The sequence below is a fragment of the Muntiacus reevesi genome, chromosome 10, assembly GCF_963930625.1.
Source record: "Muntiacus reevesi chromosome 10, mMunRee1.1, whole genome shotgun sequence".
Classification (NCBI taxonomy): Eukaryota; Metazoa; Chordata; class Mammalia; order Artiodactyla; family Cervidae; genus Muntiacus; species Muntiacus reevesi.
This window is the reverse complement of record NC_089258.1, coordinates 44,400,273-44,427,004: the sequence shown is the minus strand read 5'-3', so window position 1 is coordinate 44,427,004 and position 26,732 is coordinate 44,400,273. Positions and strand designations below refer to the sequence as shown.

Here is a 26,732-nt window from a genome sequence, read left to right as displayed (position 1 = left end):
GACAGACCTCGGGGCTGCCCCACGGCACCTCCATCCCCACATCCAGCCCCCAGGATGGGGAGGAGGAAACGCACGTGTGCTGGTCTGTGCCGCCCACCCTGATCTGTGCTGCCCGGCCTGATCTGCCCTGCCTGCCCTGATCCTGGGGCCCGCCCTGATCCTGGGGCCCGCCCTGGTCCTGGGGCCCGCCCTGGTCCACGGTGCCCACCCTGGTCCACGGTACCCGCCCTGGTCCATGGTGCCCGCTCTGGTCCATGGTGCCCCACCCTGGTCCCAGTGCCGGCCCTGGTCCATGGTGCCCATCCGTGTCCCGGTGCCCGCCCTGATCCATGGTGCCCCGCCCTGGTCCCGGTGCCAGCCCTGGTCCATGGTGCCCGCCCGTGTCCCGGTGCCCGCCTGTGACCCGGTGCCCACCCTGGTCCATGGTGCCCACCCTGGTCCATGGTGCCCCGCCCTGGTCCCGGTGCCGGCCCTGGTCCATGGTGCCCGCCCTGGTCCATGGTGCCCGCCCTGGTCCATGGTCCCTCCCTGGTCCCGGTCCCCGCCCTGGTCCATGATGCCCGCCCTGGTCCAAGGTGCCCGCCCTGGTCCATGATGCCCGCCCTGACCCCTGTGCCCGCCCTGGTCCCTGGTGCCCGCCCTGGTCCCTGTGCCGCCCTGGTCCATGGTGCCCGCCCTGGTCCCTGGTGCCCGCCCTGGTCCCTGGTGCCCGCCCTGGTCCATGGTCCCCGCCCTGGTCCCTGGTGCCCACCCTGGCCCATGGTGCCCCGCCCTGGTCGATGGTCCCCGCCCTGGTCCCTGGTGCCCGCCCTGGCCCCTGTGCCCGCCCTGGTCCACGGTGCCCGCCCTGGTCCACGGTCCCCACCCTGGTCCCTGGTCCCCCCCCTGGTCCACGGTCCCCACCATGGTCCATGGTGCCCGCCCTGGCCCATGGTCCCCGCCCTGGTCCACGGTCCCCACTCTGGTCCCTGGTCCCTCCCCTGGTCCACGGTCCCCGCCGTGGTCCATGGTCCCCCCCCTGGTCCATGGTCCCCGCCGTGGTCCCGGTGCCGGCCCTGGATCATGGTGCCCGCCCTGGTCCATGGTGCCCCGCCCTGGTCCCGGTGCCTGCCCTGGATCATGGTGCCCGCCCTGGTCCATGGTCCCTGCCCTGGTCCATGGTCGCCGCCCTGGTCCATGGTCCCCGCCCTGGTCCCGGTCCCCGCCCTGAATCATGGTGCCCGCCCTGGTCCCGGTGCCCGCCCTGGTCCATGGTGCCCGCCCAGGTCCCAGTGCCCGCCCTGGTCCATGGTCCCCGCCCTGGTCCCAGTGCCCGCCCTGGATCATGGTGCCCGCCCTGGTCCATGGTGCCCCGCCCTGGTCCCGGTGCCTGCCCTGGATCATGGTGCCCGCCCTGGTCCATGGTCCCTGCCCTGGTCCATGGTCGCCGCCCTGGTCCATGGTCCCCGCCCTGGTCCCGGTCCCCGCCCTGAATCATGGTGCCCGCCCTGGTCCCGGTGCCCGCCCTGGTCCATGGTGCCCGCCCAGGTCCCAGTGCCCGCCCTGGTCCATGGTGCCCGCCCTGGTCCATGGTCCCTCCCTGGTCCCGGTCCCCGCCCTGGTCCATGATGCCCGCCCTGGTCCAAGGTGCCCGCCCTGGTCCATGATGCCCACCCTGGCCCCTGTGCCCGCCCTGGTTCATGGTGCCCGCCGTGGTCCATGGTGCCCGCCCTGGCCCATGGTCCCCGCCCTGGTCCATGGTCCCCGCCCTGTTCCCGGGGCCCGCCCTGGTCTGTGCTGCCTCTCTGTGGTCGCCCCAGCCCCTGGGATGGAGTGTTAGGCTCAGTACTCTCAGAGGCACACCTTTGGGAGGAGCCGGTCCCTCTCTCCTTGACCCGGCAGTGTGAGCCCAGATCCCACCCCGGTTGTGCCCAGGATCTGCAGAGGCTGCCTGCAGTGACCCTCAGCTGCTCGCGGAGGCCAGGCTCCGGCCCAGCCTCAAGGCTCAAGGCCAGCGCGGCCCTGCTGCCCAGAGGCTCCCCACCCTGGACGGTTCCCTTGGCCGCTGCCGGGAGGACCCCGCCCACCCCCTAGAACACAGATGACACCCGCTGGGCCAGCGAACCGTCCCGGAGACACAGCTTCCAGCAGCCTCCACAGCCCGACTTCCCTGTCCCCAAGCCCAATTAGGAAACCTGACTCCACGTCTGGGGTCTGCAGCCTGGGCCCAGGTTTCCCGCGACGTGGTGTGGTCCGTGCACCCCACTCAGGACATGACTCTTGAGATGTGAGAGGAGTCCAGCTCCTGACTGAATGTGTTCAACTGAACTGTTTTATTCAGTTAATTCATCCAACAGATTCTTTCAAATCCCTAAGCTCACGAGGTGCTGAGAGAAGCTGTGTTGGACACGTGCTCGGCGTCTCGTCTTTGATCAAAGGGCAGACGCGGGTGCTCAGGAGCCACGTGTCCCTCCTGCTGCAGCTGACCCGATGCGGAGCAGAGGCCCTGGAGCACCAGGCACTGAGTCCCGCCCCGTGGGGTCCAGGTGCCCCCAGAACTCTTGGAGCCGCCATGCTCTGAGTGGCCTGAATCGTACCTCAGGATCCTGCAGAGCGGGGCCAGTACCCCACGTCCTTGCATCTTCTGCAGGCGGCTCTGCAGCCCCGTCGTGGGTCTGTCGTGGAACCCTCAGGACGGCCCAGAGACCCTGCGGCTGCCGTACTGCGTGGGGGCCGCCTGTGGCTGAGTCTGTGCAGTCTGAGGCTGCAGGCCGGGGATGCTGCTGACGACCGGGTCCACTCTCCCGATGGCTGGGAAAGCCCAGAGGCAGTGATGCCCCTTGACTGTCCCACTGAAGGGTCGTGTCTTAATGTTCTGGGGTCCCTGAGAGCCCGGGGGGACTGCGCCCTCCCCCAGCTCATTCTGTGAGAGGCCTCCACAGGGGGACTGTGAGGTGACCTCCAAGGTTGTCCTGCTGGTCTCCGGCACCACCTGGACGCCAGCAACGCGCACTCCTTGGACTTCCCCTCGCCTCCGCCTCTGTACCCCACACACTTGTGGTAAAGACATAGGGGAAAGTGCAAAGCTGTCGCTTCTCAGTCTGCAGAGCTGGTCTCTGGCGTTCTGTTCCAAAATTTGTCACATCATATTTTTTCACACAAGACTACAGGAAGGATAAATGATCATTGTTTGATGGTTAGTATGATTTATTTGTTTGGGAAACATTTAATGCCATAAAACCTGAAAGTTTTTGAATTATTATCCAGAATAGGTAATTTTCATCTCCTCATTCTGCTTGCTCATTTTTCTTCTTTCTGCCCAAACAGAAGCCTCTGCACTGCACTCCCACGTTCCGAAGGCTGCTTACTGTGTTACCTCAGTCCTAACGACGACCACACACAGAGGCATTGGTACCCCTATACTGATGGGGGGACCTCCTGGGGATGAGAAGCGTGCTGGTGGCCACAAACCCCGAGCCCAGGGCCTGTGTTCTCGGCTCCTGGTATGAGCTTCCTACGTGTTTACTGGCCAAACCAGAGGAAGGTCCCCGAGATTACTGTCCTGAAGTCCGACTCTCTTGACCTGCTCCCGGGTCCACCAACAGAATGCAGTCAACCTTCTCCATGTCTGGCTGACCCCTGTCACTCAAGGCTGGGGAGAGGTAGGGACCGAGACACACCAATGGAACACTGTCTCTGGGAAGAAGGAGCCTCTCTGTCACTGGAGATGCCACACCAGCACAATCCTCCATGATGGAGGAGGCAAGAAAGGACACGTGTGACTGAGCTCCCGACCTCCAGCACTGCTCCGTCCTCAGGGCTCAGCGCTCACTGTGTTTGGCGATTTCCTTCCAAGCCACAGATGGGGGTTTGCGCACACTGATGACTCTGACCAAGCGGGACCAATTCCAAGTATGCAAGATTGGTTCAAAATTTAGAAGTCAATTATGTAATCCCCACATCAGCAAGTTAAAAAAGAAAAATTACATGATCATATTAATAGATGCAAAAAAAAAAAAAAGCACCTGACAAAGTCCAACCCCCACTTACGATTAAAACTGTCAGTAAACTACGAACAGCGGGGACTTCAACTTGATAAAAAACACGAGTGGAAACCTACTGTTAATACCACTTAATGGTGAAGAACTAGATGTTTTCCAGCTAAATTGGGTAAGGATGACCCTCACCACATCATACTGGAAGTCTCAACTAATGTAATGAGACCAAAAAGAGGAAATAAAAATTATACAGATTACGAAGGAAGAAATAAAATACTTGTTGTTTGCAAATGACATGATTTTCCATGTAGAAAATCCCAAAGAATCAATTAAAAAATTCCTGGAAATGACATGCGATTATAGCAAAGTGGCAGAATACAAGGTTAACATTGAAAAGTTAACTGCTGTCTTACATACTAGTAATGAGCAATAGAATTTTGAAATTAAAAACACAAAGCCATTTATACTGGCAATAAAAAATGAAATAATAGTATAAGTCTAATAAAATGTATACAAGATCTATATGAGGAAAACGACAGAATTTTGATGAAAGAAATCAAAGAAGATCTTAATAAATGAAGAGCTATTTCATGTATATTGATTTGTTGTTCATTCGCAAGTTGTGTCCAGCTCTTTGTAACCCCACGGACTACAGCACACCAGGCTTCCATGTCCTTCACCATCTTCTGGAGCTTTCTCAAAGTCATGTCCATTGAGTCAGTGATGCCATCCAACTATCTCATCCTCTTTCATCCCCTTCTCCTCCTGCATTCAATCTTTCCCAGCATCAGGGTGTTTTCCAATGAGTCAGTTCTTCGCATCAGACTCTCAAGTGTCTTCTCCAACACCACAGTTCAAAAGCATCAATTCTTCTGCACTCAGCTTTCTTTATAGTCCAACTCTCACATCCATACATGACGACTGGAAAAACCACAGCTTTGACTAGACGGACCTTTTTTGGCAAAGTAATATCTCTGCTTTTTAAAATGCTGTCTAGGTTGGTCATAGTTACCTATATTATAGGAAGACTCAATGTTGCCACAATATCAGTTCCTCACTACTGGGCAATCCCAGTCAGAATGACACTTGGATACAAAGTTTATAAGAAGAGGCAGGAGACCCAGAATAGCCACGTAATACTGAGGGGGAGAGAAAAGCCAGAGAACTGGCTGCCTGCCTGCAGGACTCACTGCCAAGCTACAGTCCCGTAGGATGGCATGTGGTGGGGAAAGAACAGACACATGGATCAATGGAACAGCACAGAGAGCCGGGAGACAGACCACACACGCATAGTCCCTGAGCTGAAGAAGAACAGGAAATTCAATGGAGAAAGAATAGGTTCTGTTTTTTTAAAAAAAACAAACAGTCCTGGAACAACTAGATATTCAGATGTAAAAAAAGGAAAAAAGAATCTGGATACAGACCTTAAACCTTTCATAAACACTAACAGAAAACATTTTGTACACCTAAATATTTATCTTATGTTTATCTTAGATTGCGGGTCTCGGAAATCTGAACTAGCTTCTGCTGGGCGACAGTGCAGACAGCAGCTGGGAGGGGTCCTCCTGGGCGGGGGCTCTGGGGAGTCGGCTCCTGCCTCCTCCGGCTCTAAGGCTGACCCCCTCCCTGCGTGGGCCAGGGCTCCTGCATCTTAACAGCAGAAGGGAGTCCGTCTCACCCCGCCCTCGTCTTCTGTCCTGAGGACACCCTCGACTGCACAGTGGGCGGTCTGTGGGCCAGGAGAGGACACCTTGCACTGGACAGATATTCTTACTTCTGACGAATTGTGGACATTAGCAGTAAAGAACCCACCTGCCAATGCAGGCAGATGTAACAGATGTGGGTTCAATCCCTGGGTCGGGAAGATCCCCTGGAGGAGGGCACAGCAACCCACTCCAGTATTCTTGTCTGGAGAATCCCGCGGAGAGGAGCCTGGTGGGCCACAGTCCACAGGGTCACAAGAGTTGGACATGACTGAAGCGACATAGCACGCAGGCACGTGGACATCTTCATCCCACCCGACTCTGCTTCCCCACCCTCCATGTCCACCCGGACCCCAGACCCATGCTTCCCCCGACCGCTCAGTGGCGGCCTTCTTCGCAGGGCAGCCTTCTTCGCAAGGGGCACCCGAATGTGCTCGGTTAAAGAAAGCCAACGCCCTGCACAGCCTGAAGAACCAAGCATTTTCAGAAAACATGCAGGGTTATGGCATCTTTTGCTTCCAGATCTAAACAACCATTTTTACGTGGCAGGGTTTCAGTGCCCCCTTGACGTGGGGTGGCTGGCTGGATCTCTGACTCTACAGGGTTGGACACTGTGCTGTTTATCATGGTGTGAGCCTGGTCGGGGCTGGGAGATGGGCCCTGACCCCTCGGCATGGTTCCATCACTTCCTTTGGCTCTGTGATTATTGACTAAAGAGTGCCCCTTCTAGTTTCGAGGACTGGAGCATAATTAGGAGCTTTAACCGAGGAAGGCTGTGGTTCCCACCAGGCCATGTCTGCAGATAAGCTCAGGAGACTCACTATCATTTCTGGGCGCAGGAGCTCTGTCTCCTAATCAATTTCCAGCCTGCATCTGTCTCTGGGAGGCAGGCGTATGCTGGGTGGTGAGAGGCTGGTGCGTGTACAGACCGCGGGTGCTGGTGACGGCCAGCGCCCCCGTGACAGTACAGCGCCCCTTTCCTCTCTCCCTCCTCCCGCCAGGCTGGAGGACATGGGGCTGCCTCTGTGCAGGGACCCCACACCAGCCAGGGCCATGTGGACCCTCATGTCCCCTCCCCTACGCCCCGAGATGACAGTGTGTACACTTAGAGCAGCTCGGCTACACGCTCACCTCCCAGCCCAGAGCCAGGGTCATGGGGGAGCCAGATTAGAAACTTGGGGGCCGACTTTCTTTTAGAAAATGTTATTAATAACTTGCACACAGTTTGTCTCATAAGTCTTCAGATGAATGAGTAAAAGTTACTAGCATTTCCTGGTCTCGGCTTCATGGACGTGGCAGTGAGCTAGTGCGCGCAAGATAGTGTGCACGGGCGTCTGCCATCAACTGCAGTCCGCAGAATTTTCAGCAAAGAGAATTGTTTTAGAAGACCAACTGGTGCATTGTTTTTAGTTATTAACAACCTTGAGTGTAGGTGTTTTCCTGTTTGGTTTACTGTGAGTTTTGGCTTCACTTAGTAAGAGGATACAGTGAAGCCTGAGGGAAACCTGAGAATTTGGGGTTCTAATTTTCTAAAGATGAGAGAATCTGTAATACTCTAATTGTATTAGAGTATTGTAAAGTATCTGGGCATTGAAGTGCAAGGAAGAACAGCCATACACACATGGTTGGAGCAAATATCCTTTAACCTCCATCCCTAATACCTTTGGTAATTTAACCACAGTTAGCAGAAAGAGTGATCTTATGCTTAGGAAATTGTGTGAAATAAGTAACTTCAATTCTACTTTCAGGACACGTGTAAATACAATTACTGGGTTATTTTTAGTTTAGAGGATATTGTTATATTTAACATTTCTGTGTATTGGGTCATATTCTTGTCCTGTCGTGTAATTGCTTTCTGCAGTTTGCACAAGGAGTTCCACTGCGGTCTCTCTGCCCAGGGTCCCCTCTGCTGCGTGGGAGCCTTGGGATGGGGCAGGGGCCCCGGCCTTCATCCTGCTGCTGAGGTGATGTGGGTGGGTCTCGGCGTATGGATTCAAAGAGGCTTCTGCACATCATTAGTTACAAGTTTAATGCTAAAAACAGCTAGCATTTATCTTTTAATCAGGTCTATGATTTGGGAAAGCTAGCGCTGACATAAAATATGCATGCTTTTTGTTCCACTTTGATAAGACGGAGCATAGCATTTCTCCTTTAAATGACTAAACAGACCCCAGGGTCCAACTCCGTCCACGTTGCACATAGATGACACAGCTGCCATCCCAAGGACCTCATCGGGGGAAACCCTTTCCAATTCCACTCTCTGATGATGACAGGAATGCTTGAACACAGCAATGGCTTTCAGCTGAATTAAGCTACGGCCTGGAGGACAGTTTCTGGTTGAGAAGCTGGAAAAAACATGGAGATATGTCCAGTTCTTGACAGCAACTGAGCAAGCAGATAGGGCACCCCGTCATGTGCACCTGTTGGTTCCATGTCTGGGTGTAACCTATTCTCAACCCCAGAGCAGATCAAGTTCAGGTGCCAAATCCATGTTTCCTTTTATTTATAAATCGGATACACTGGACGGGATGTAGGATATTTTGGTTACGTGGAGAAGGAAGAACCAAGGGGTAGAACGATTCCATCCTAGTTCAGCTCAGATTCAGAGTGGCTGCTATTTTATCAGTGACCTGGGACAGTCATTCCCTTCTTGTATGAAAAGGCAAAATGATAGGATACTAAAGGAAGAACTCCCCTGGTCAGTAGGTGCCCAATATGCTACCGGAGCTCAGTGGAGAAATAATTCCAGAAAGAAAGAAGGGATGGAGCCAAAGCAAAAACAATACCCAGTTGTGGATGTGACTGGTGATAGAAGAAAGATCCGATGCTATAAAGAGCAATATCGCATAGGAACCTGGAATGTTAGGTCCAATAATCAAGGCAAATTGGAAGTGGTCAAACAGGAGATGGCAAGAGTGAATGTCGATGTTCTAGGAATCAGCGAACTAAAATGGACTGGAATGGGTGAATTTAACTCAGATGACCATTATATCTACTACTGTGGCAGGAATCCCTTAGAAGAAATGGAGTAGCCATCACAGTCAACAAGAGAGTCCAAAATGCAGTACTTGGCTGCAATCTCAAAAATGACAGAATGATCTCTGTTCGTTTCCAAGGCAAACCATTCAATATCATGGTAATCAAAGCCTATGTCCCAACCAGTAACGCTGAAGAAGCTGAAGTTGAATGCTTCTATGAAGACCTACAAGACCTTTTAGAACTAACACCCAAAAAAGATGTCCTTTTCATTATAGGGGACTGGAATGCAAAAATAGGAAGTCAAGATACACTGAGAGTAATAGGCAGATTTGGCCTTGGAGTACAGAATGAAGCAGGGCAAAGGCTAATAGAGTTCTGCCAAGAGAACGCACTGGTCATAGCAAGCACCCTCTTCCAACAACGCAAGAGAAGACTCTACACATGGACATCACCAGATGGTCAACACCAAAATCAGATTGATTATATTCTTTGCAACCAAAGATGGAGAAGCTCTATACAGTCAGCAAAAACAAGACCGGGAGCTGACTGTGGCTCAGATCATGAACTCCTTATTGCCAAATTTAGACTTAAATTGAAGACAGTAGGGAAAACCACTAGACCATTCAGGTATGACCTAAATCAAATTCCTTATGACTATACAGTGGAAGTGAGAAATAGATTTAAGGGATTAGATCTGATACAGTGCCTGATGAACTATGGACGGAGGTTCGTGACATTGTACAGGAGACAGGGATCAAGACCATCCCCATGGAAAAGAAAGGCAAAAAGGCAAAATGGTTGTCTGAGGAGGCCTTACAAATAGCTGTGAAAAGAAGAGAAGCAAAAAGCAAAGGAGAAAAGCAAAGATATTCCCATTTGAATGCAGACTTCCAAAGAATAGCAAAGAGAGATAAGAAAGCCTTCCTCAGTGATCAGTGCAAAGAAATAGAGGAAAACAACAGAATGGGAAAGACTAGAGATCTCTTCAAGAAAATTAGAGATACCAAGGGAACATTTCACGCAAAGATGGGTTTGATAAAGGACAGAAATTTTATGGACCTAACAGGAGCAGAAGATATTAAGAAGAGGTGGCAAGAATACACAGAAGAACTGTACAAAAAAGATCTTCACGACCCAGATAATCACGATGGTGTGATCACTCACCTAGAGCCAGACATCCTGGAATGTGAAGTCAAGTGGGCCTTAGAAAGCATCGCTATGAACGAGGCTAGTGGAGGTGATGGAATTCCAGTTGATCTATTTCAAATCATGAAAGATGATGCTGTGAAAGTGCTGCACTCAATATGCCAGCAAATTTGGAAAACTCAGCAGTGGCCACAGGACTGGAAAAGGTCAGTTTTCATTCCAATCCCAAAGAAAGGCAATGCCAAAGAATGCTCAAACTACCACACAATTGCACTCATCTCACACGCTAGGAAAGTAATGCTCAAAATTCTCCAAGCCAGGCTTCAGCAGTACATGAACCGTGAACGTCCAGATGTTCAAGCTGGTTTTAGAAAAGGCAGAGGAACCAGAGATCAAATTGCCAACATCCGCTGGATCATCGAAAAAGCAAGAGAGTTCCAGAAAAACATCTATTTCTGCTTTATAGGCTATGCCAAAGCCTTCAACTGTGTGGATCACAATCAACTGTGGAAAATTCTGAAAGAGATGGGAATACCAGACCACCTGACCTGCCTCTTGAGAAACCTGTATGCAGGTCAGGAAGCAACAGTTGGAACTGGACGTGGAACAAGAGACTGATTCCAAATAGGAAAAGGAGTATGTCAAGGCTGTATATTGTCGCCTTGCTTATTTAACTTATATGCAGAGTACATCATGAGAAACGCTGGGTCCGGATGAAGCACAAGCTGGAATCAAGATTGCCGGGAGAAATATCAATAATCTCAGATATGCAGATGACACCACCCTTATGGCAGAAAGTGAAGAGGAACTAAAAAGCCTCTTGATGAAAGTGAAGGAGGAGAGTGAAAAAGTTGGTTTAAAGCTCAACATTCAGAAAACTAAGATCATGGCATCCGGTCCCATCACTTCATGGGAAATAGATGGGGAGACAGTGGAAACAGTGCCAGGCTTTATTTTTTTGGGCTCCAAAATCACTGCAGATGGTGATTGCAGCCATGAAATTAAAAGACGCTTACTCCTTGGAAGGAAAGTTATGACCAACCTAGATAGCATATTAAAAAGCAGAGACATTACTTTGCCAACAAAGGTCCATCTGGTCAAGGCTATGGTTTTTCCAGTGGTCATGTATGGATGTGAGAGTTGGACTGTGAAGAAAGGTGAGCACTGAAAAATTGATGCATTTGAACTATGGTGTTGGAGAAGACTCTTGAAAGTCCCTTGGACTGCAAGGAGATCCAACCAGTCCATCCTAAAGGAGATCAGTCTTGGGTGTTCATTGGAAGGACTGATGCTGAAGCTGAAACTCCAATACTTTGGCCACCTGATGCGAAGAGTTGACTCATTGGAAAAGACCCTGATGCTGGGAGGGATTGTGGGCAGGAGGAGACGGGGACAACAGAGGATGAGATGGCTGGATGGCATCACCGACTCGATGGACATGGGTTTGAGTAAACTCCGGAAGTTGGTGATGGACAGGGAGGCCTGGTGTGCTGCAATTCATGGGGTCACAAAGAGTCGGACACGACTCAGCTACTGAACTGAACTGAACTGAACTGGGACAATCACTGACCTCTGTGGGCTTCAGTCCTGCACAGGTGTCCTGAGAATGCTGTGGGGTTTGGCTCACTGGACGAGGTGCCCATCAGCAGCAGGAAACACTGCAGGGGTCCTTGGAGACACCTAAGACCCCTTCCCTTTCCTTTTTCATTCTGATCCTTGGATTGCTAATTTCCAAGGGCTTCCCTGGTGGCTCAGTGATAATGAACCTGCCTTGCAATGCAGGAGATACAGGTTTGGTCCCTGGGTGGGGAAGGCCCCATGGAGGAGAGCATGGCAATCCACTCCAGTATTCTTGCCTGGAGAATCCCATGGACAGAGGAGCCTGGTGGGCTACAGTCCATGGGGTTGCAAAGAGTTGGATATAACTTTGTGACTAAGCAACAATAACAGCAAAATAGTAGGACAGGACTGAGTGACTGAGCACACACACCAGCGACCGTCTCACTCTTGACACCAACAATAAAGATGGGGTGTGATGACCGCTGAACATTGGTGAAACTTCTCACAGCCCCTGTGCATCCGCTCCTTCTCATTGTCACAAACTACAGAGCTCCTCCAGAAGCCTAGCCTCACCCCTGCCAGCTGACTGCTCACTTCCACTCACTCTCTACGCCAGGACGCCAGTCTTCACAAGGGCGATCCCCAAACAGATCAGAATGCCGCCCTATTTCTACCTAAGCATCTGTCCACGTGACAAGACAGACACATGTCCGGGTGACTTCTGACTTGGGTCTGAACGGATGTGTAATTCTGAGTCACAGGCGGTTGAAGAGGCAAACCCTTACATACATGCCAATCCTCAAAATCAAAAAGCAGTCTTGGAATCCCTGCTTTCAGTGTTTGCAGATGACGTTAGGAGCCATGGAGGTCGATTTCTAGAATAACTCTGAGGAAGCCAGACCTCTGTCAGGGAGCCGGGGCCGGTCTTCCAAGTTCAGGGGCAACCCGGTGCCCACACAGCCCTCCGTGTCTGCAGCCCTGAGCCCTGGAAAGGGGCCTGTCCCAAGGCACGGGCCCTTCGACCCCTCGGCTCTCAGGGGTTTGGCCGCAGGAATGGTCTTGTGACTCCTCCGTGTCTGGAAACGGGCTTGTCCCTGAGATGGTGACGGAAGCTGCCTTCCTCAGAAGGCTATCTGGCCCCAGGTCTGCAGTGTTTCAGAGAATGCCATCAGTGCCCCTTGCAGGACTGAGTTCATTTCTCTTGTACACACAGTGGTGAGACACTGGCTTCTTTCCGACTCCTCGGCCACGTGGGGGCTGCAGAGTCAGGCATCCCGCCGGCCGTACGCAGTGGCACGCTCTTCAGGGCAGAAAACCCGAGCAACTGCTGAGTGAAAGAAAGAAGTCTGCTGTTCCCTTAAACTCCAAAGTCGTGGTGTCAGGAGGGGGGCCTTCGGGAGGTGATGAGGTCACAGGGGTGGGATGACCAACGCCTGACAGCAGAGACCCCGGGGAGCCCCAGCTCCGCCTTCATGGGAGGACACAGGGAGCAGAGCCCTCCGTGAGCCAGCAACCAGATCCTCACCGATCCCGCCTCTGCCCGCGCTCTGCCCTGTCCTCGGCCTCCAGAGCTGGAGAAATAGATGCCCGCTTTTTACAAGCCCCCAGTCTGTGGCACTTTTTTTTTTTTTTTAACAGCAGCTGAAATGGAGTAAGACAAAGCCACACACGCAGTCTCAGAGGCGGGAATGAATCGATAGATTTACTGTTCAAGAAGGGTCTCGGCCAGGAGAAGGTGCCGTAATTCGCCCTACAGCATCCCGGCTCGGGAACCGGGTAAGTTAACCGTTGATGCTCGGGGCAGAGCTCGGTTGCACGCTCCAAGAGTGCAGATGAAGAAACGCACCCTCCTGATTTCACAGAAACAAGCTTTGATTGGTTTTGATTTGTGCAGAAATTAAGTTTTGGACTGTCCCCTTACCAGCTGGCATGTGACCCTTCCTTTTCTGCAGCTTGTGACAGGGACCCTGGATGGATGTCATATTCTTTGGGGCGTGGGGATCCCCTTGGGGGGGCTCTGCAGTGGACAGGGGCAAGGGGGGTGCTCTGAGGGGGCAGGACGGAAGGATGCAGGAAGTGGACACCATGTCACCGTCCAGACACAAATGTGGCGAGGCACCATGTCCACTGTTTCTAGAAACTTCTAGAAATTTACCTGAAGGAATTAAGTGTGGACACTGCTCAAGTTGCAGAGTTACACCTCTATACGTACAGCAAGGGGCGATTATAAAAGCACACAAAAAGAAGTTCTAACAGGGCAGTTCTTTGGAAATGAGTTATGTATCAGATTACTATGAGACAGTCACACAGCTACATGGTGTGCAGACCTTAACAATGCCACGTAATGTCCTTTGTTAAAATATTTTCACAACCTGCACCCATCCTGAAGAAGGTTTTAGGTATTGGCAGCTATTATTTTATAGTCAGGTATTTTTAAAGTTGCACAGTATGTCCGTTTTCTCTGTGTTTTGTCTCACATAATATCTGCCTAACATTCTTTGATTGATCATTTCGTCCACCTTTTTTTTTTTCATTTCAGTTTGTAATTGACTTGCTGGTGCAAATTTGGTTCAACAGAACAGTCCTCCTAAATGCTTATAAATCACCAACTCATCACAACCGACTTAAACATAGCATTCACAGGAATGAAGAAAAGCCATTATTAGAAATCACATCTCCTATAACTGAGCCAATGTCACAAAAATCACTGGCAGGCAATTTAATTTCACTGCATCTGAGAGTCTTTTCTCGCAATGTTTCTTCTGGAAAAAGTGGGTTTCTCTTCCTTTGTAGTCACTTTGAATATGTGGCATTAATGTGCTTTTTACCACTGACTTTAGATTAATTTCATAGAAACCTTCTTTATCTTCCTCTCTTTCATGGCCATTTTGCCCATCATAAAGTTACTTTTCACACACAACACCCTTCAGAGAGAACGTCTGAGCCCTGAAATGGCTAAAGGCAAGGAGTGTGGGTCTCATCTCCAAAAAGAAGACTTCACTCATCTGTCACTAAAGAAAATTTAAGGGTTTTCAGTGAATGTCACACACCCTTCCTTGGCGTTTTTGAAATTGAGGCCAGTTAAGAAAAACAAGCAGTATCTTGGATGGGACCAGAGGCAGAGTTCCTCCACTGTTCCATGCCTTTAACCTCGACCAGGCAGTAAAGCGTCTCTCTGAGTTTTGTAAATGGTGGTGACTCATTTCACTGCAACAGTGTTCACATCATTATGAAGTGTTTTAAATTTTAATGCAACATGGTAGAATCAGAGGCTCAGAAGAGCCTTTAAAAACTTGTCCATTTTCACCCTCTTGATTTAGAGATGAGGAAACTGGAAAACTCAGTTTGGAAAATGTCTAAAATGATGAGGTCTGCTCCCAGTTACTTACTGTAGCAACACTGGGAACATAACTCAGACCATCTCACCTTCCTTTCTCCCTCTGTTCTTTCCTCCTTTCCTTTCAGGAACCTTCTATAAATGATGCTTGCACACGCTTTACGCTACGCCGTGTCCCTGACCTGAGGCATGAGATGGAGTCACTAGGGACTGCTTATAGACAACAAGCCACCGGAAACTGGTGCCCACATGCCCCAGGTGATGCTGACTGCCAGAGGCGGGTCGCGCGCTCGGCTTTCGGCGGGCGGGCTGCTCCAGACCCTTGGGCCCCGCTCCTGTGGGCACACCGCTGCCCAGAGCCATGGCCAGTCCAGCGGCCAAGTGGCTCTCTCCTGCGTTGCCCGATGGCTGATGGGGCCTCCGTGGTGACCACACGTGGGGACGGGGCATCATTCCCAGAGTGACTCTGTGGCCAAGTCACCAGTCCTCCGGCTGGTCTCTCCCCAAGTCCCTCAAAGCACGCCTGTTCTGCTCACTGGAGGCGCTAACCCTCCCCTCACATCCAGACCGCAGAGATGGCCCACTAAGCACCTCTGTCCCTAATGGTGCGGTGGCTTCTCCCCAACAATGGAAGCCCGGCCCCCGTGCTCAGGCTGGGCTGGCCCAGGGGACACAGCACCCCACGCACCTCGCGCCCGCCCAGAAGGTCAGTTCCTGGGTGGACACAGCCCCGGCGCCAGCCCCCAGGGCTCCCCACCTCGTGGTGGACGCAGCCCTGGTGCCAGCCCCCAGGGCTCCCCACCTCGGACGTGGAGATGTAGCCTCAGGGTGCCAAGTGTCCTGCCACGAAAAGGGCGGGTGCCACTGACACGGTCGTGATGCTGAGCCATCTCAGACCCAGGACAAATGCAGGTGCGTTACCATCAATGTCTAAGGAGACAGATGGCCCAGGAACCACCCTTTTATCCGGAAGCTTCACAGAGTGAAACCAAAACCATCGCATGCGAATTCATTCCAACAGCACAGCCAGAACTTCTTCTAAGAAGGAGTTTTTACAATAAATAATTGTATTGGCCGATTTCCGGATAGGGAAAGGCTTCGTTAAACTGGCCAGTTGGAAATCAATTTCTAGTTCAATCATAGCCGGTAACATACTGTCATTCCTTTAGGACTGCCCCTGGTTTCACAATTTTACACTGAAAAGCAAGCTTTTTCTGGTTCTAATTTCCTTTTAAAGAAAGCACAGCTATACCAAAAGAACTCCTGTGATTTCAATATTCTTGAAGCTAATCAGTAAGAAACATATCACTGGCTAAAGATCGGATACAAATTAAGAAAAATTCAAATTTAAACAGAAAGCAGACTTGTGATGCAGAAGCTGGCCTCAGTGCAGCCACGGCAGACGAAACATGAGAAGCCAAGGAGGCAGCTGCAAGTCCTTCGTGTGAATAACCTCGTTAGGTGGGCGGCCAGGAGCCCTGGGCTGTGGAGAGGGCATGTATTCTCAGCTAAGTTTCATGTGGATGCCACTCAACCATTTGACGCTGAAATTATCCAACACTCCTCATTTCCAGCAGAAGCACTTGCCCCGCTTTATGTAAGCCCGACTCCATGTCAAATGGTGATGGCCGAGTCTGGCTCCAGCTTCACTGTGTCCATGCGCATAAAAATAAAATTTGCACGTGATTTTAATGAGCACTGGGGAAAATAGAGTATGACAGTAATTTGGAAGCAAGCACATAATTGCACTCAGCAGCCAAACCACAGTGGAGCTGGCCTCGCCTGGAGAATTCAGCTGTTTAATGTCAAGTAACAGTTACCTGAAAAAACTGCAAATAAAACAGCTTTTCCCTCCCTCAGATTGACTGAGGGTTTTAGTGAAGGAGGAGGAAAGGAGAGGGGTCTCATTTTACACATGCAGACATATCTCAATTATGTTACTGAGACCTTAATAATTAACAGTAATAACTACTTAGTAATTCATCCGTGATGATCTGGAGCAAATGTGTTCTCACCTAGAGCGCCCATGGTGTTCACAAACTGCTATTTAGGAAAAGCTCTCACCACATCTACTTGGTTCTGACTAGGAGCCCTGAGGGCAACTACATGTGAAGCCCTTTGTGGGCAGGGTGCTGGCGTCCCGAGCAGTGCCCAGCGCAGGGTACTTTACCTGGGTCGTCCTCGGCTGGCCCCGGGAAGCTGATGCCCGGCTGGGCCAGGTCCGCGCCCTCCTCCTCTGCAAAGAGAGAGACAGTCATGGTTCAGTGCAGCTCCATGCTCCCCCCGGCAGACTCTCAGCACAGAACGTGCTTCCCCACCCGTGCAGACGCCCCTGACCCGCGCTGGCGTCGGGGGCCGAAAGCGCAGGAGCCAGCGCTTTTCTGACGACAGCCCCACGGTGGCAGGAGCGCGTCTGCCCCATGGAGGCACCCGCTCTGGGGGCCGTGCAAGGGGTCTCAGCTGTGCCCCGGCTTCCTGCAGGTTCTGTGCCTGTGGACAGGATTCTGCAAACCCAGCTGCCCGGCCCACGTGGGCCGGTGAGCCCTGGAGAGCCCCGCACGGCCCTGAGGAGGCGCCTCTGTCTTCTGGAAGCCTGGTATTACCCATGGCCTATTCTGCCACACTGGACGCCTGCAGTCACTGTTCTCTTGCGAATACTAGTTCATCTTAGGTCACTTTTGTCCATATTTCATTTCCTTCTGTTGGGAGAACACCCCAGGTCCTGGCATTGATTTTCCGCTGTCAGCTCTGTGGTCAGTGTAGAAATGGATGCTGCATCTTAGCATGTGATATACAAGGCCTCGGGGGTCATCTCTCCCTGGTCCTCCCTTCCCAGATGGACGGCGAAGCCAAAGAGCTGAAAGCCCTGGCTGTTTGTCCAGCTGGACCCACGGAGCTGGACCCAGAGATGCCAGTGGCTGTCTGAACTGGGCTTGCTCAGTGAGCTGGGTGCCTCCGTCTGCTGGCTGCTCCGAGCTCCTTGTGAGCTGCTGGGCGGTCCAGGGACATCTGCCCCATGCCAGGGGGAGTGGGTACAGACAGACAGAGACGGGGTCCTTCAGGTAACGTACCATCATTTGGGCCCGTATTTCTGCAAATATGACTCTAAATAGAATTACATATTCAGACCTGCGTTCATGCAGGTGTCCAACATTCTGGTAATTACATCCTTCTATCAATCCTGAATACAGTTATACATTACAGTCAAAGGAGGCTTTGTTTTAGGACACTATGATCACCTCAGTGACATTTTCACCATCTCCAAGCCAGCAAAAAGGCAGCATCCACTTGCAGTGAGTATATAGGACGCTGAAGGAGAAAGTGGGAGGTCTGGCTGTGAAAGGTGCTCACACAAGTCTCAGGTTAATCATGGTGGTCTTTCATCTTATGGGGTCTCCCAGGCACTGCTTTTAAAGTACAAGCCTTATAGGTTTCTACATGTCTCATAAATATCTATCTGGATTGGGGTAAGTACTTTGCAAGAAAGCTAATTTGAAATACTTCACATAATTCAGTATGCCCCATTTGTAATGGCTAGGAGGACTTTCTGCACATCTGAAGTCCTGTTTTCCTGCTAATAAGCCATCAGTGACAAAGCTGGCTGGTCAGGTGACCACATTAAGGATAATATGAAACTGAAGATGCCACATTTCATTTGTTTAGAAGCATAATGCAATAGGATGTGGAGTGCTAATTAAATACAGTTGTCATGGAAACCATGTTCACGTGGTCAGTGTTATTAACTTGAAAACCTTCTACATGAGGTGGGTCACATAGAATAAAGGATAATAAACTGAAACAAGGAACCTTAGATTCAGATCCCATTTGTTCTCCTTCAACACACACAAGCACAGAAACAAAGAGGCGAGTTTTCACAGCATGAACTTGAACTATGAGCTGACATCACACAATGACGAAACGCCCAGCAGATGTGGACGGACAGACAGCGCCCAGCATGTACCACCCACCCCGGGCTCCCACCAGGGCAGGTAGGGCTCATCACTGGAGGAGGAGGAACGACCCGCGGTGTGCAAAGGTCAGCCCTGGGTCGTGAGGCGGATGTGACCAGTGGCTCGTCCCTGCTCCAGTCATGATGAAGGGAGGCTCGGGAAAACCCTCCAGACGCACACGCGGAGCGCAGGCCGAGGGCAAACACCCTCGACGCCTCTGCTTCTGGCTCTACGACCTGGCCGAGTGGGCTTCCCTCAGAACCGCGCTGGCATCACCAGTGGTCCAGCCCTGCCTCACCGCTGGCTTTGTCCCCTCAGCTCGGGCCCCGCGTTCTCGACACTCAGGCCAGCCCAGAGCCCTGACTGGGGCACCATGTAACCCGTGCGCACGGGGCCGCCTGGGGGCCGGTCAGGGCGTCCACAGTGGGACGAGACCAAGGTGACCCAGCAGAGGGCGCCGGTGGGGCAGAGGGCCGGGGCGGGGGCGGGGCGGGGCACGGGGCGGGGTCGGGGGCGGAGCGGAGGGGGGGAGTGGGGAGGGGGAGGGGGGAGCGGGGAGGGGGGAGCGGGGAGGGGGAGGGGGGAGCGGGGCGGGGCACAGGGTGGGCCCTCCCTCCCTCTGGCGCACAGGGTGGGCCCTCCCTCCCTCTGGCGCCCCTCCTGAGGGGTCAGGGGTCAGGCCTTACATGCGTGCTCCAGGTGTCAGGGCATCAGCGCTGCAGCGAGGACCGAGGACCAGCGAAGGGGTGGCATCACCGTGGACACGGGGAGGGGAGAAGACCTGCTCCCGGCCCGGGTCCTCGCCCGAGCTCCATGCATGTGGTGATGTCCCTGCCGCCGCCAGGCGTCCAGCACGGTGGGCCCCCCACCCCGTGTGCGTCCACCAGTCACCACCACCCACCCCCGGGTGTGATCCCCGGACGTGACTGTGAGGCACGGCTGTCCTTCCAGTCTCGGTAAGTCAGGATGGCCCAGGACCGCCGGGCCGCTGCGCTTCCCGGCAGACGGGGTTACCAAGCCACCGCCCTGACTGCAGTGTGACTCCCCCGCAGTCCCAGCAGAATCGAGGGTCTGAGGGGTGTTTCAAATGAAGTCTGCACAGAATTCCCAGGACGAGGAAGCATGCTGTGGGCAGCCTGGGAGCCCCGGGGTAAGAGGCGCTGTGGTGGGGTGTCTGCTCCCCCTTCTCCTGCTGCCCTCACCTCCCCTGCAGAGCCCAAAAGCGGCTGTGACACATGCCCCTCTCCCCCCGGGCAGGACATCCTGGGGAGAACCACACCCGGCTCCCATTGCGGCTGGGACGACACCGCATGTGAGCTGAGGGCAGCAGCACTTGAAGTTTCGCGATTAAATTCAGGTTCCAAGTCTGACTGGGGACCCCAGACCCTCATCACACCCACCTGTCCCTGGTCCTCCCTGGGGTGGGGCCCCTCTTCAGCCAAGCCTGGCTCAGCCCACCTGTGCTCCACCCACTTGTCCTTGCTTCACCTGATCCACCCCACACTGAGTTCACTCACACCCCTGGCCCGGCTCAGAGCCTCTGCCAGTTACACAAGGTCACTGGCCATCAGGCTCTACGAGGACTGAGCCGCAAGCCCCTGCAGCTGCTGGCCTTCAGTACCCCCTGAAAGGGGTTCAGGGAGGAGGTGCTCTGTGCTCCAGGAAAACTCATTAACAGGCCTTCAGATAGATACTTTTAGGAGACTTTAAAACCCAAATTCTTGCCTCACCCCTTCTTAGAAAAGCACTAAAACCATCAAATAAGACATCCGCTCCTGTGACCAGGAGAGCCTCCACCCGGTGTGGGCTTGGCCACACTGACCCTTTGCCAGGGTCGCACATATGGACCTTGGAAGTGGTTCCTCAAGCTAGTGGGAGGCTGTGGTCCTGGCCACAGTCCTTGGTAATGACCCTGACCTCACAGCTCTCAGGCTGTGCGCTTTTCCCCAGTGGACACCTGCCAACCTCCCGCATGGCTGCATCTCTGCTGAGCTGAGTGAGGCCGCAAGGCCAGAGAGGACTTCTCAGTTCTGCCCCTCTGGTACCACTCCCTACTGTTTGTCTATTTAAAGATGGAGATGGGGGAGAGTAGGGTCAGGACAAAGGTTCTGCTGGTGGAAATGTCTCCTGACCACACATCCTCCTGATGGACATGGAGCTGCGGAGTCTGGGTGATGACCTCAGGGGGGGCGTGACCACGTCTCCAGGCAGGACACGTGGCGGCTACCTCTGGATGCACCAGGAGATGCTGGGTGAGTTCAGCTCGCTGAAGGAGCACCCACAAAGCCTGCCCGGTCTCTAGATTTTCTGCCCCCTGTGAAGTGTGCTTCTGCAGAAAGCACACTCCAGGCTTCATCTCAGCCGCCCCCCTAATGAGAGGACTGTAGCCGCACAGATTCAGGACCATCTCTGCTCGCGAGGACAATGACACTGATGAGCTCACCATCCCTCCTCCTCCACTGCAGTCACAGCTGCGCCTGCATCCGGCCCAGCAGGACCGCTACGGACGGCTTTTCTTTGAAACCCACAAAAATGCTCACAATTTTACTTTGGACCAAGGATCAACTCTCAGAAGATGCTGTCCTGAAGTCTGCAGAAATTTCACTCAGAGTTAAATGCCACTTAAATCAGGTGAGAGCAAACTCAGGTCATGAGAGGCAGCCCCAGGGATATGGGCGAGGATGGGGGTCTCCCAAGGCAGGAACTCCTGAAGCCCCTGTGGGGATGTCGGCGTTCACACCCCTGGTCGCCACTGGGGAGGTGCTTCCCTGGTTAGAAGGCTTCCAGGCCCTCATTACGCATTCGAACAAATCACAAAATCATCTTCCACAGGAATTCACAGATGACTGAGGGCGCACGTGCTTTACTTTGAATTTCTCTGGACTCAGAAAAAAGACAAAAAAATTGCTGAAGTAAAGAGAAGACTTTCTTAGGTAAAAGAGAAAGCTTCAGGGTGAAACTTATCTGTCTGTCCTTAAATTTGAACATAGCTCACTTCAAAAATGACATTAATTATATTTTATATAATATGTTTGAAATCTAAATTCCAAATGAATGTAGTGTCAAATCCTTTGTATCATCTTTTGTATTTAATATGGTTTTATACCTAAGTTTGCTTGAAGACATGTTCACCACATTTAAACTGGAAAAATAGTTTTAAAGACAGTTGTAAAACGTGAGTAGTTTACAAAGATTAGAAAAAGCTTCCCTGCACAACTGAGCTGCCCCTGCCTGCCCCTGGCTTGGCAACCATCTCTGAGCTGGGCGTGAATGAGCAGAAACCACAGGCCTTCTTTGTCTCTGAAGGGTGGTTTTCCACCAGTGTATCAGAAGTCCCTGGGTACGACACCCAGACACTTTGAATTTCAGAAAACAAAACAGTAACTTTTCAGGAGATCTCAAACAGAATTTTTTGTGTGTCTGAAATTCAAACTCACCAGGGCATCCTGTATCTTTATTTGTTAAATAAGTGCCCTGGGGGCTTTGAGAAGAATGTGAACACTCACTCCTCGGGAGGTTTTAGGTGAAGAGGAAAACCCTCCCCCGCCTGCCTGTGATATCTCCTGCTTTCTGGAGAGGAGTTTTTCAGGCACTCTGACGTTATGAAAGACCACAGTGTTAATGTTTAAGCACTCCAAATTCTTTATTTGATATATCACCTCAATTTTCTACACTTGATGAATTTCCCACATCTCCCGGTTCCTTCCAGAGGGTTGACGTTCACTCAAGTGTAAGGGTTTTAAGGAGCCAGGGTTAATGAGAGTGCCAGTGACCCATCGATCCTGTGTCTCTTCCTGGATTTTGTGCAAACGACTCAAGGGTAAAGTAGTGATGCTCCGTTTTTTTCCCCTTTAAAAAAAAATTGGCAAGCCTTGATTTTTCAAATATCCAATTAAAGCAGAATGGTTAAATAAATTACGGAACAATCACAGCATGCAATGTTAGAGAGCTTTTAGCCGTTTCAGAAATTCCCGATGCAATGCTACATCGAGATAGCCAAGAGCCAACTCTGAGTGTTTTATGATTCTCTTCCACTTGGAAAAAAAAAGACTGGGGGCCATTTACCAGGATGCCAAGAGCAACTGCCTCCAACTGGAGGAATTACAACCACATTTTGTTTTCCTCTTTAAACTTTTTGTACTTTCCAGATTTTCTTCAGCCATCCTGCATGTGCTTTATAAATACAAAAGAGATGATAAAAGTACTTGGTGTTCCACAGACTCCAGTAGAGCCAACATCTGTTTTCTTCTTTATTGGAATTAGATGGGCTAGCTCCCAAGTTTGTCTTCTTTCCTGCTCCATGTGGGAATGAGCCGCTGCAGCCCCTGCGGGCGTGGGGGAGGGGGGTTAGGACACATCTTGGGAAGGTGATGGGGACTGTACATGTCCTCGGTACTGTTACTTTCACTGTCTTTCCTGGGGGTCACCTGTCCCCTCTCTTTTCCGGGTTGCTAGTTAAAGATGCTCCTTTTCCTGAATCAAAATCTGGGCTCAGAAAACAGAGTGCTGAAGTCACTCCTACTGAAGGGCACATGGGCTCAGTCAGTCTTCCCGAGCTCCGCCGCCGTGCCTGGGCACTATCCACGCCCAGAGGGATGGGGCCCCTGTGGACGCCACCATGCAGAGGGCTTTGCCTGTGATCACGGTGGGGAAGGAGGGCCTGGGCTGTCCACCAGCCCCGCTGCGGCCGTGCTGGGGGCCCTGAAGGGCACTGTGTGGCTGGACCTGCCTCAGCATGGGTTTGCCCGATGAATAATTTCTTTCAAAAAGCATCGTTTAACAGCAAGGACCTACGGTACAGCACAGGGAACAATATTCAATATCTTGTAATAAATGATAATGGAAAAGATTCTGAAAAGTAATGATGTGTGTGTGTGTAACTAAATCACTTGATGTACACCTGAAATTAACACATGATAAATCAACTATACTTCAATTAAAAAAAGGAAAGGGAAAAAAAGATACAGTGTAAAAGGTAGTATTTTCACAGTTGCTGTGTCACTGACTTCGCTGGTGGTTCAGACGGTAAAGAGTCCGCCTACAGTGCGGGAGACCTGGGTTCAAGCCCTGGGTCGGGAAGGTCCCCTGGAGAAGGAAATGGCAACCCACTCCAGTACTCTTGCCTGGAGAATCCCATGGACAGAAGATCCTGGTGGGCTACAGTTCAGGGAATCGCAAAGAGTTGGACACGACTGAGCCACTTCACTTGTCACTGAACCTAGCCCGGTCCGGGAGGGGCCTTGAGGGGGATCACCGAGGGGTGTCCCGGCCTCTGCGTCCTCTCCCCGCCTTGTGTGGAAGACACTGTCCTGCACCTGCCACTCTCAGCCCCTGAAGCCCCACGCATGTGCACCCCACAGCTGCCTGCTGACACCCAGGGCTGGGCGCTGTGACTCTGAGTCAGGCCCGCAGTCTGGCAGGAAAGCTGCAGGAAACAGTGCCCGCAGGGCCCAGAGGGCAGGCAGGAACGGGCTCTGTGAGGACGAGCCCCATCTGTGTGGTTTTGTGGGCGAGGACAGTGGCTTCTTAGAGCAGCTCACTTATAGATACACTTTTAACTCCAGTCATCTTGCAGTTAAAATGTAATATATTCAGTTCTTACACAGACTGGAATAAGCTCAATTATATACAGAATTCATTATAAAGTCCACATATTAAAATATTTCATAGCCAAAATGTTATGTAGATTCTTACTTCCTGAAAGAAACCTTGGAAATTTGATTTGTGGTTGGCTGTTTCGGCTCCTGAATCTTTTTGAATACCCACTTCCAGGGCCCCTCGGCCATAAAACTGCATTTTGATCTACACCCCAGGGCTGCAGTTATTCATCTATTCCCCTTTGGATATTAATAAAAGCATCATATTTGTTAGGAAATGACAGATGAACCCGGTTACTTTGCATCAACAAATCACATCCAGGGCATCTCTCTTTACCTCAAGTTCACTCCCAGGAAACCAAATAACATACAAAGCTTCACGGTAGCACCTGGATTGCAGTTTATTTTTAAAGCCCTTGGATTCCAGATTGATTCCGCTTTAACAAATCGTGTGGTCCTTGACCTAAAGCCTGCCCAGCGGAGGCGGTGCCCGGCAGCTGGCTGCCCCTGCGTGGTTTCAGGAAACGCTGGTCTCGCGGGTCACGGTGGGGCGCGGCGAGCTGGACGCCAGTTTCCCCATCTGCTTCAGGAGGTTCGCAGCTGCAGGAACGCATGCATCTCCGCATTTTAATGCGTGTTTGTGACCCAAGTGCGCGGCTCTCAACCTCCGGGTTCACTGGCAGCGAATCCGCCTCGAGCCATTTGTGTTTCTATAATGAGAGCCCTGGCAACGCCACCACGCTTGGCAGGAGAGCCTCGCCAGCTCGGAGCCGGTGAGGCAGAAGCGAGGGAGGGGGCCGATCGGCGGGGCGGGGCCTGGGAGTCCAGGGGCGCGGGCCGTTCCTGGGGACACGGCACAGCTAGTCACGGCCTCAGCTTGCCTGGGGATGCGGAGCAGAGCTCCCGGATCCCCCCTCTCAGGGAGGACCACTCCCCAAGCTGTGGGCACACGATGGACAGCATCCACTTGATGGGGCGGCTGTCTTTCCTAAGCCACAGCAGCCGGATACCACCGCGCCTGAGTGGAGTCCCCACGTGGTTCCGAGCACATGCCCGGCTCGGCTGCCTTCCACCAGCGTCCCGGCGCACGGGGCCCTCCACGGGGCACTGGGCACTGACACGTCTTCATCCCTTGATGTCTCCATGGAAACGCCTCCTCCCCCCCCCCACCCCCACCGCAGCCACCCCCGCCCACGTCTCAGCATCGTCTCCACGGCGAGAACGTCTATTCCTAGAACACGTTCCTGAAGTCCGTACTCCTCCTCTCTTGCCCACAAGGGCCCTCGCGGCCGGTCCATCCTAAGCAGGTTCCCGTGAACTTGGAAGAAGCGCGGCTGCTTTCAACCCCGTGAATGGGAGCTGAGTCCTGCCTGAGCGCAAAGGTGGCAAAGCCTGCAACTCATTAAGTGAGTTTACAGTGCAGAGCGGGTCTGGCTTTCCAACCCCACCTAAATTACACTTAAGAAGCTTATCATAGAAGAGGACGCTCCATAGACTCGGCGCCAGCCGCCTCCCTCTCCGCACTCTGCGACCGCCGCGGCGAACATGGCCTCAGGAGTGCAAGTTGCCGACGAAGTATGTCGCATTTTTTATGACATGAAAGTTCGGAAGTGCTCCACGCCAGAAGAAATCAAGAAAAGAAAGAAGGCTGTCATCTTCTGTCTCAGTGCAGACAAAAAGTGCATCATCGTGGAGGAAGGCAAAGAGATCTTGGTGGAAGATGTTGGTGTCACCATAACCGATCCTTTCAAGCATTTTGTGGGGATGCTTCCTGAAAAAGATTGTCGCTATGCTCTGTATGATGCAAACTTTGAAACAAACGAATCCAGAAAAGAGGAGTTGATGTTTTTCCTGTGGGCACCAGAACTAGCTCCTCTGAAGAGTAAAATGATCTACGCGAGCTCCAAGGATGCCATCAAAAAGAAGTTCCAAGGCATAAAACACGAATGTCAAGCAAATGGGCCAGAAGACCTCAATCGGGTTTGTATTGCTGAAAAGCTAGGTGGATCCCTAATTGTAGCTTTTGAAGGATGCCCCGTGTAGACCATCATCTGGTGCCACAAATTGAAAGCTTCCGTGTTTAATGTTATCCTCTTGCTATGTGTAAGTAAAGCAGACAATGTTTAGGCTAGGGACTCACTGAAGGGGAGCTCTCTTGTCATTTGTGGGGGTAAACTATTCTATGAACATGTGCAAATGGCCCTAAATAAATCTACACTCTAAAACTTAAAAAAAAAAAAAAAAAAAGAAGCCTATCATAATTACCTGGCAAGATGAGGGAAAAGGAGGAAAATAAATACGTTTTTTAAAACAGAAAAATGACAGGACAGCTGCATTAAAATCATCCCAATTTCCGAGCTCATTTCTGAAGCCTCCTGTCAAGGTAAACTCAGCGTCCACACGGTTTTCTTTGGCTCCGTGAGAGAGGCCGTAGAAATGACTGGTATTGGTGGACAAGTTTCACCCTCAGTTTATTCATTCCC

General features: G+C 52.0%; 1 protein-coding gene and 1 pseudogene across 1 annotated transcript in view; one reads left to right on the top strand and one right to left on the bottom strand.

Moving 5' to 3' along the window:
* DLGAP2 (DLG associated protein 2) overlaps nucleotides 1-26,732 on the bottom strand; it is a gene marked incomplete at its 5' end in the record, with an annotated part of 450,426 nt that overhangs the window by 96,606 nt on the left and 327,088 nt on the right. Inside the window, one exon of the mRNA XM_065946643.1 lies at nucleotides 16,873-16,938. Coding sequence (XP_065802715.1) covers nucleotides 16,873-16,938 — 66 coding nt within the window. The remainder of the gene's footprint in view (nucleotides 1-16,872; nucleotides 16,939-26,732) is intronic.
* LOC136176568 (destrin pseudogene) lies at nucleotides 25,732-26,499 on the top strand (annotated as a pseudogene).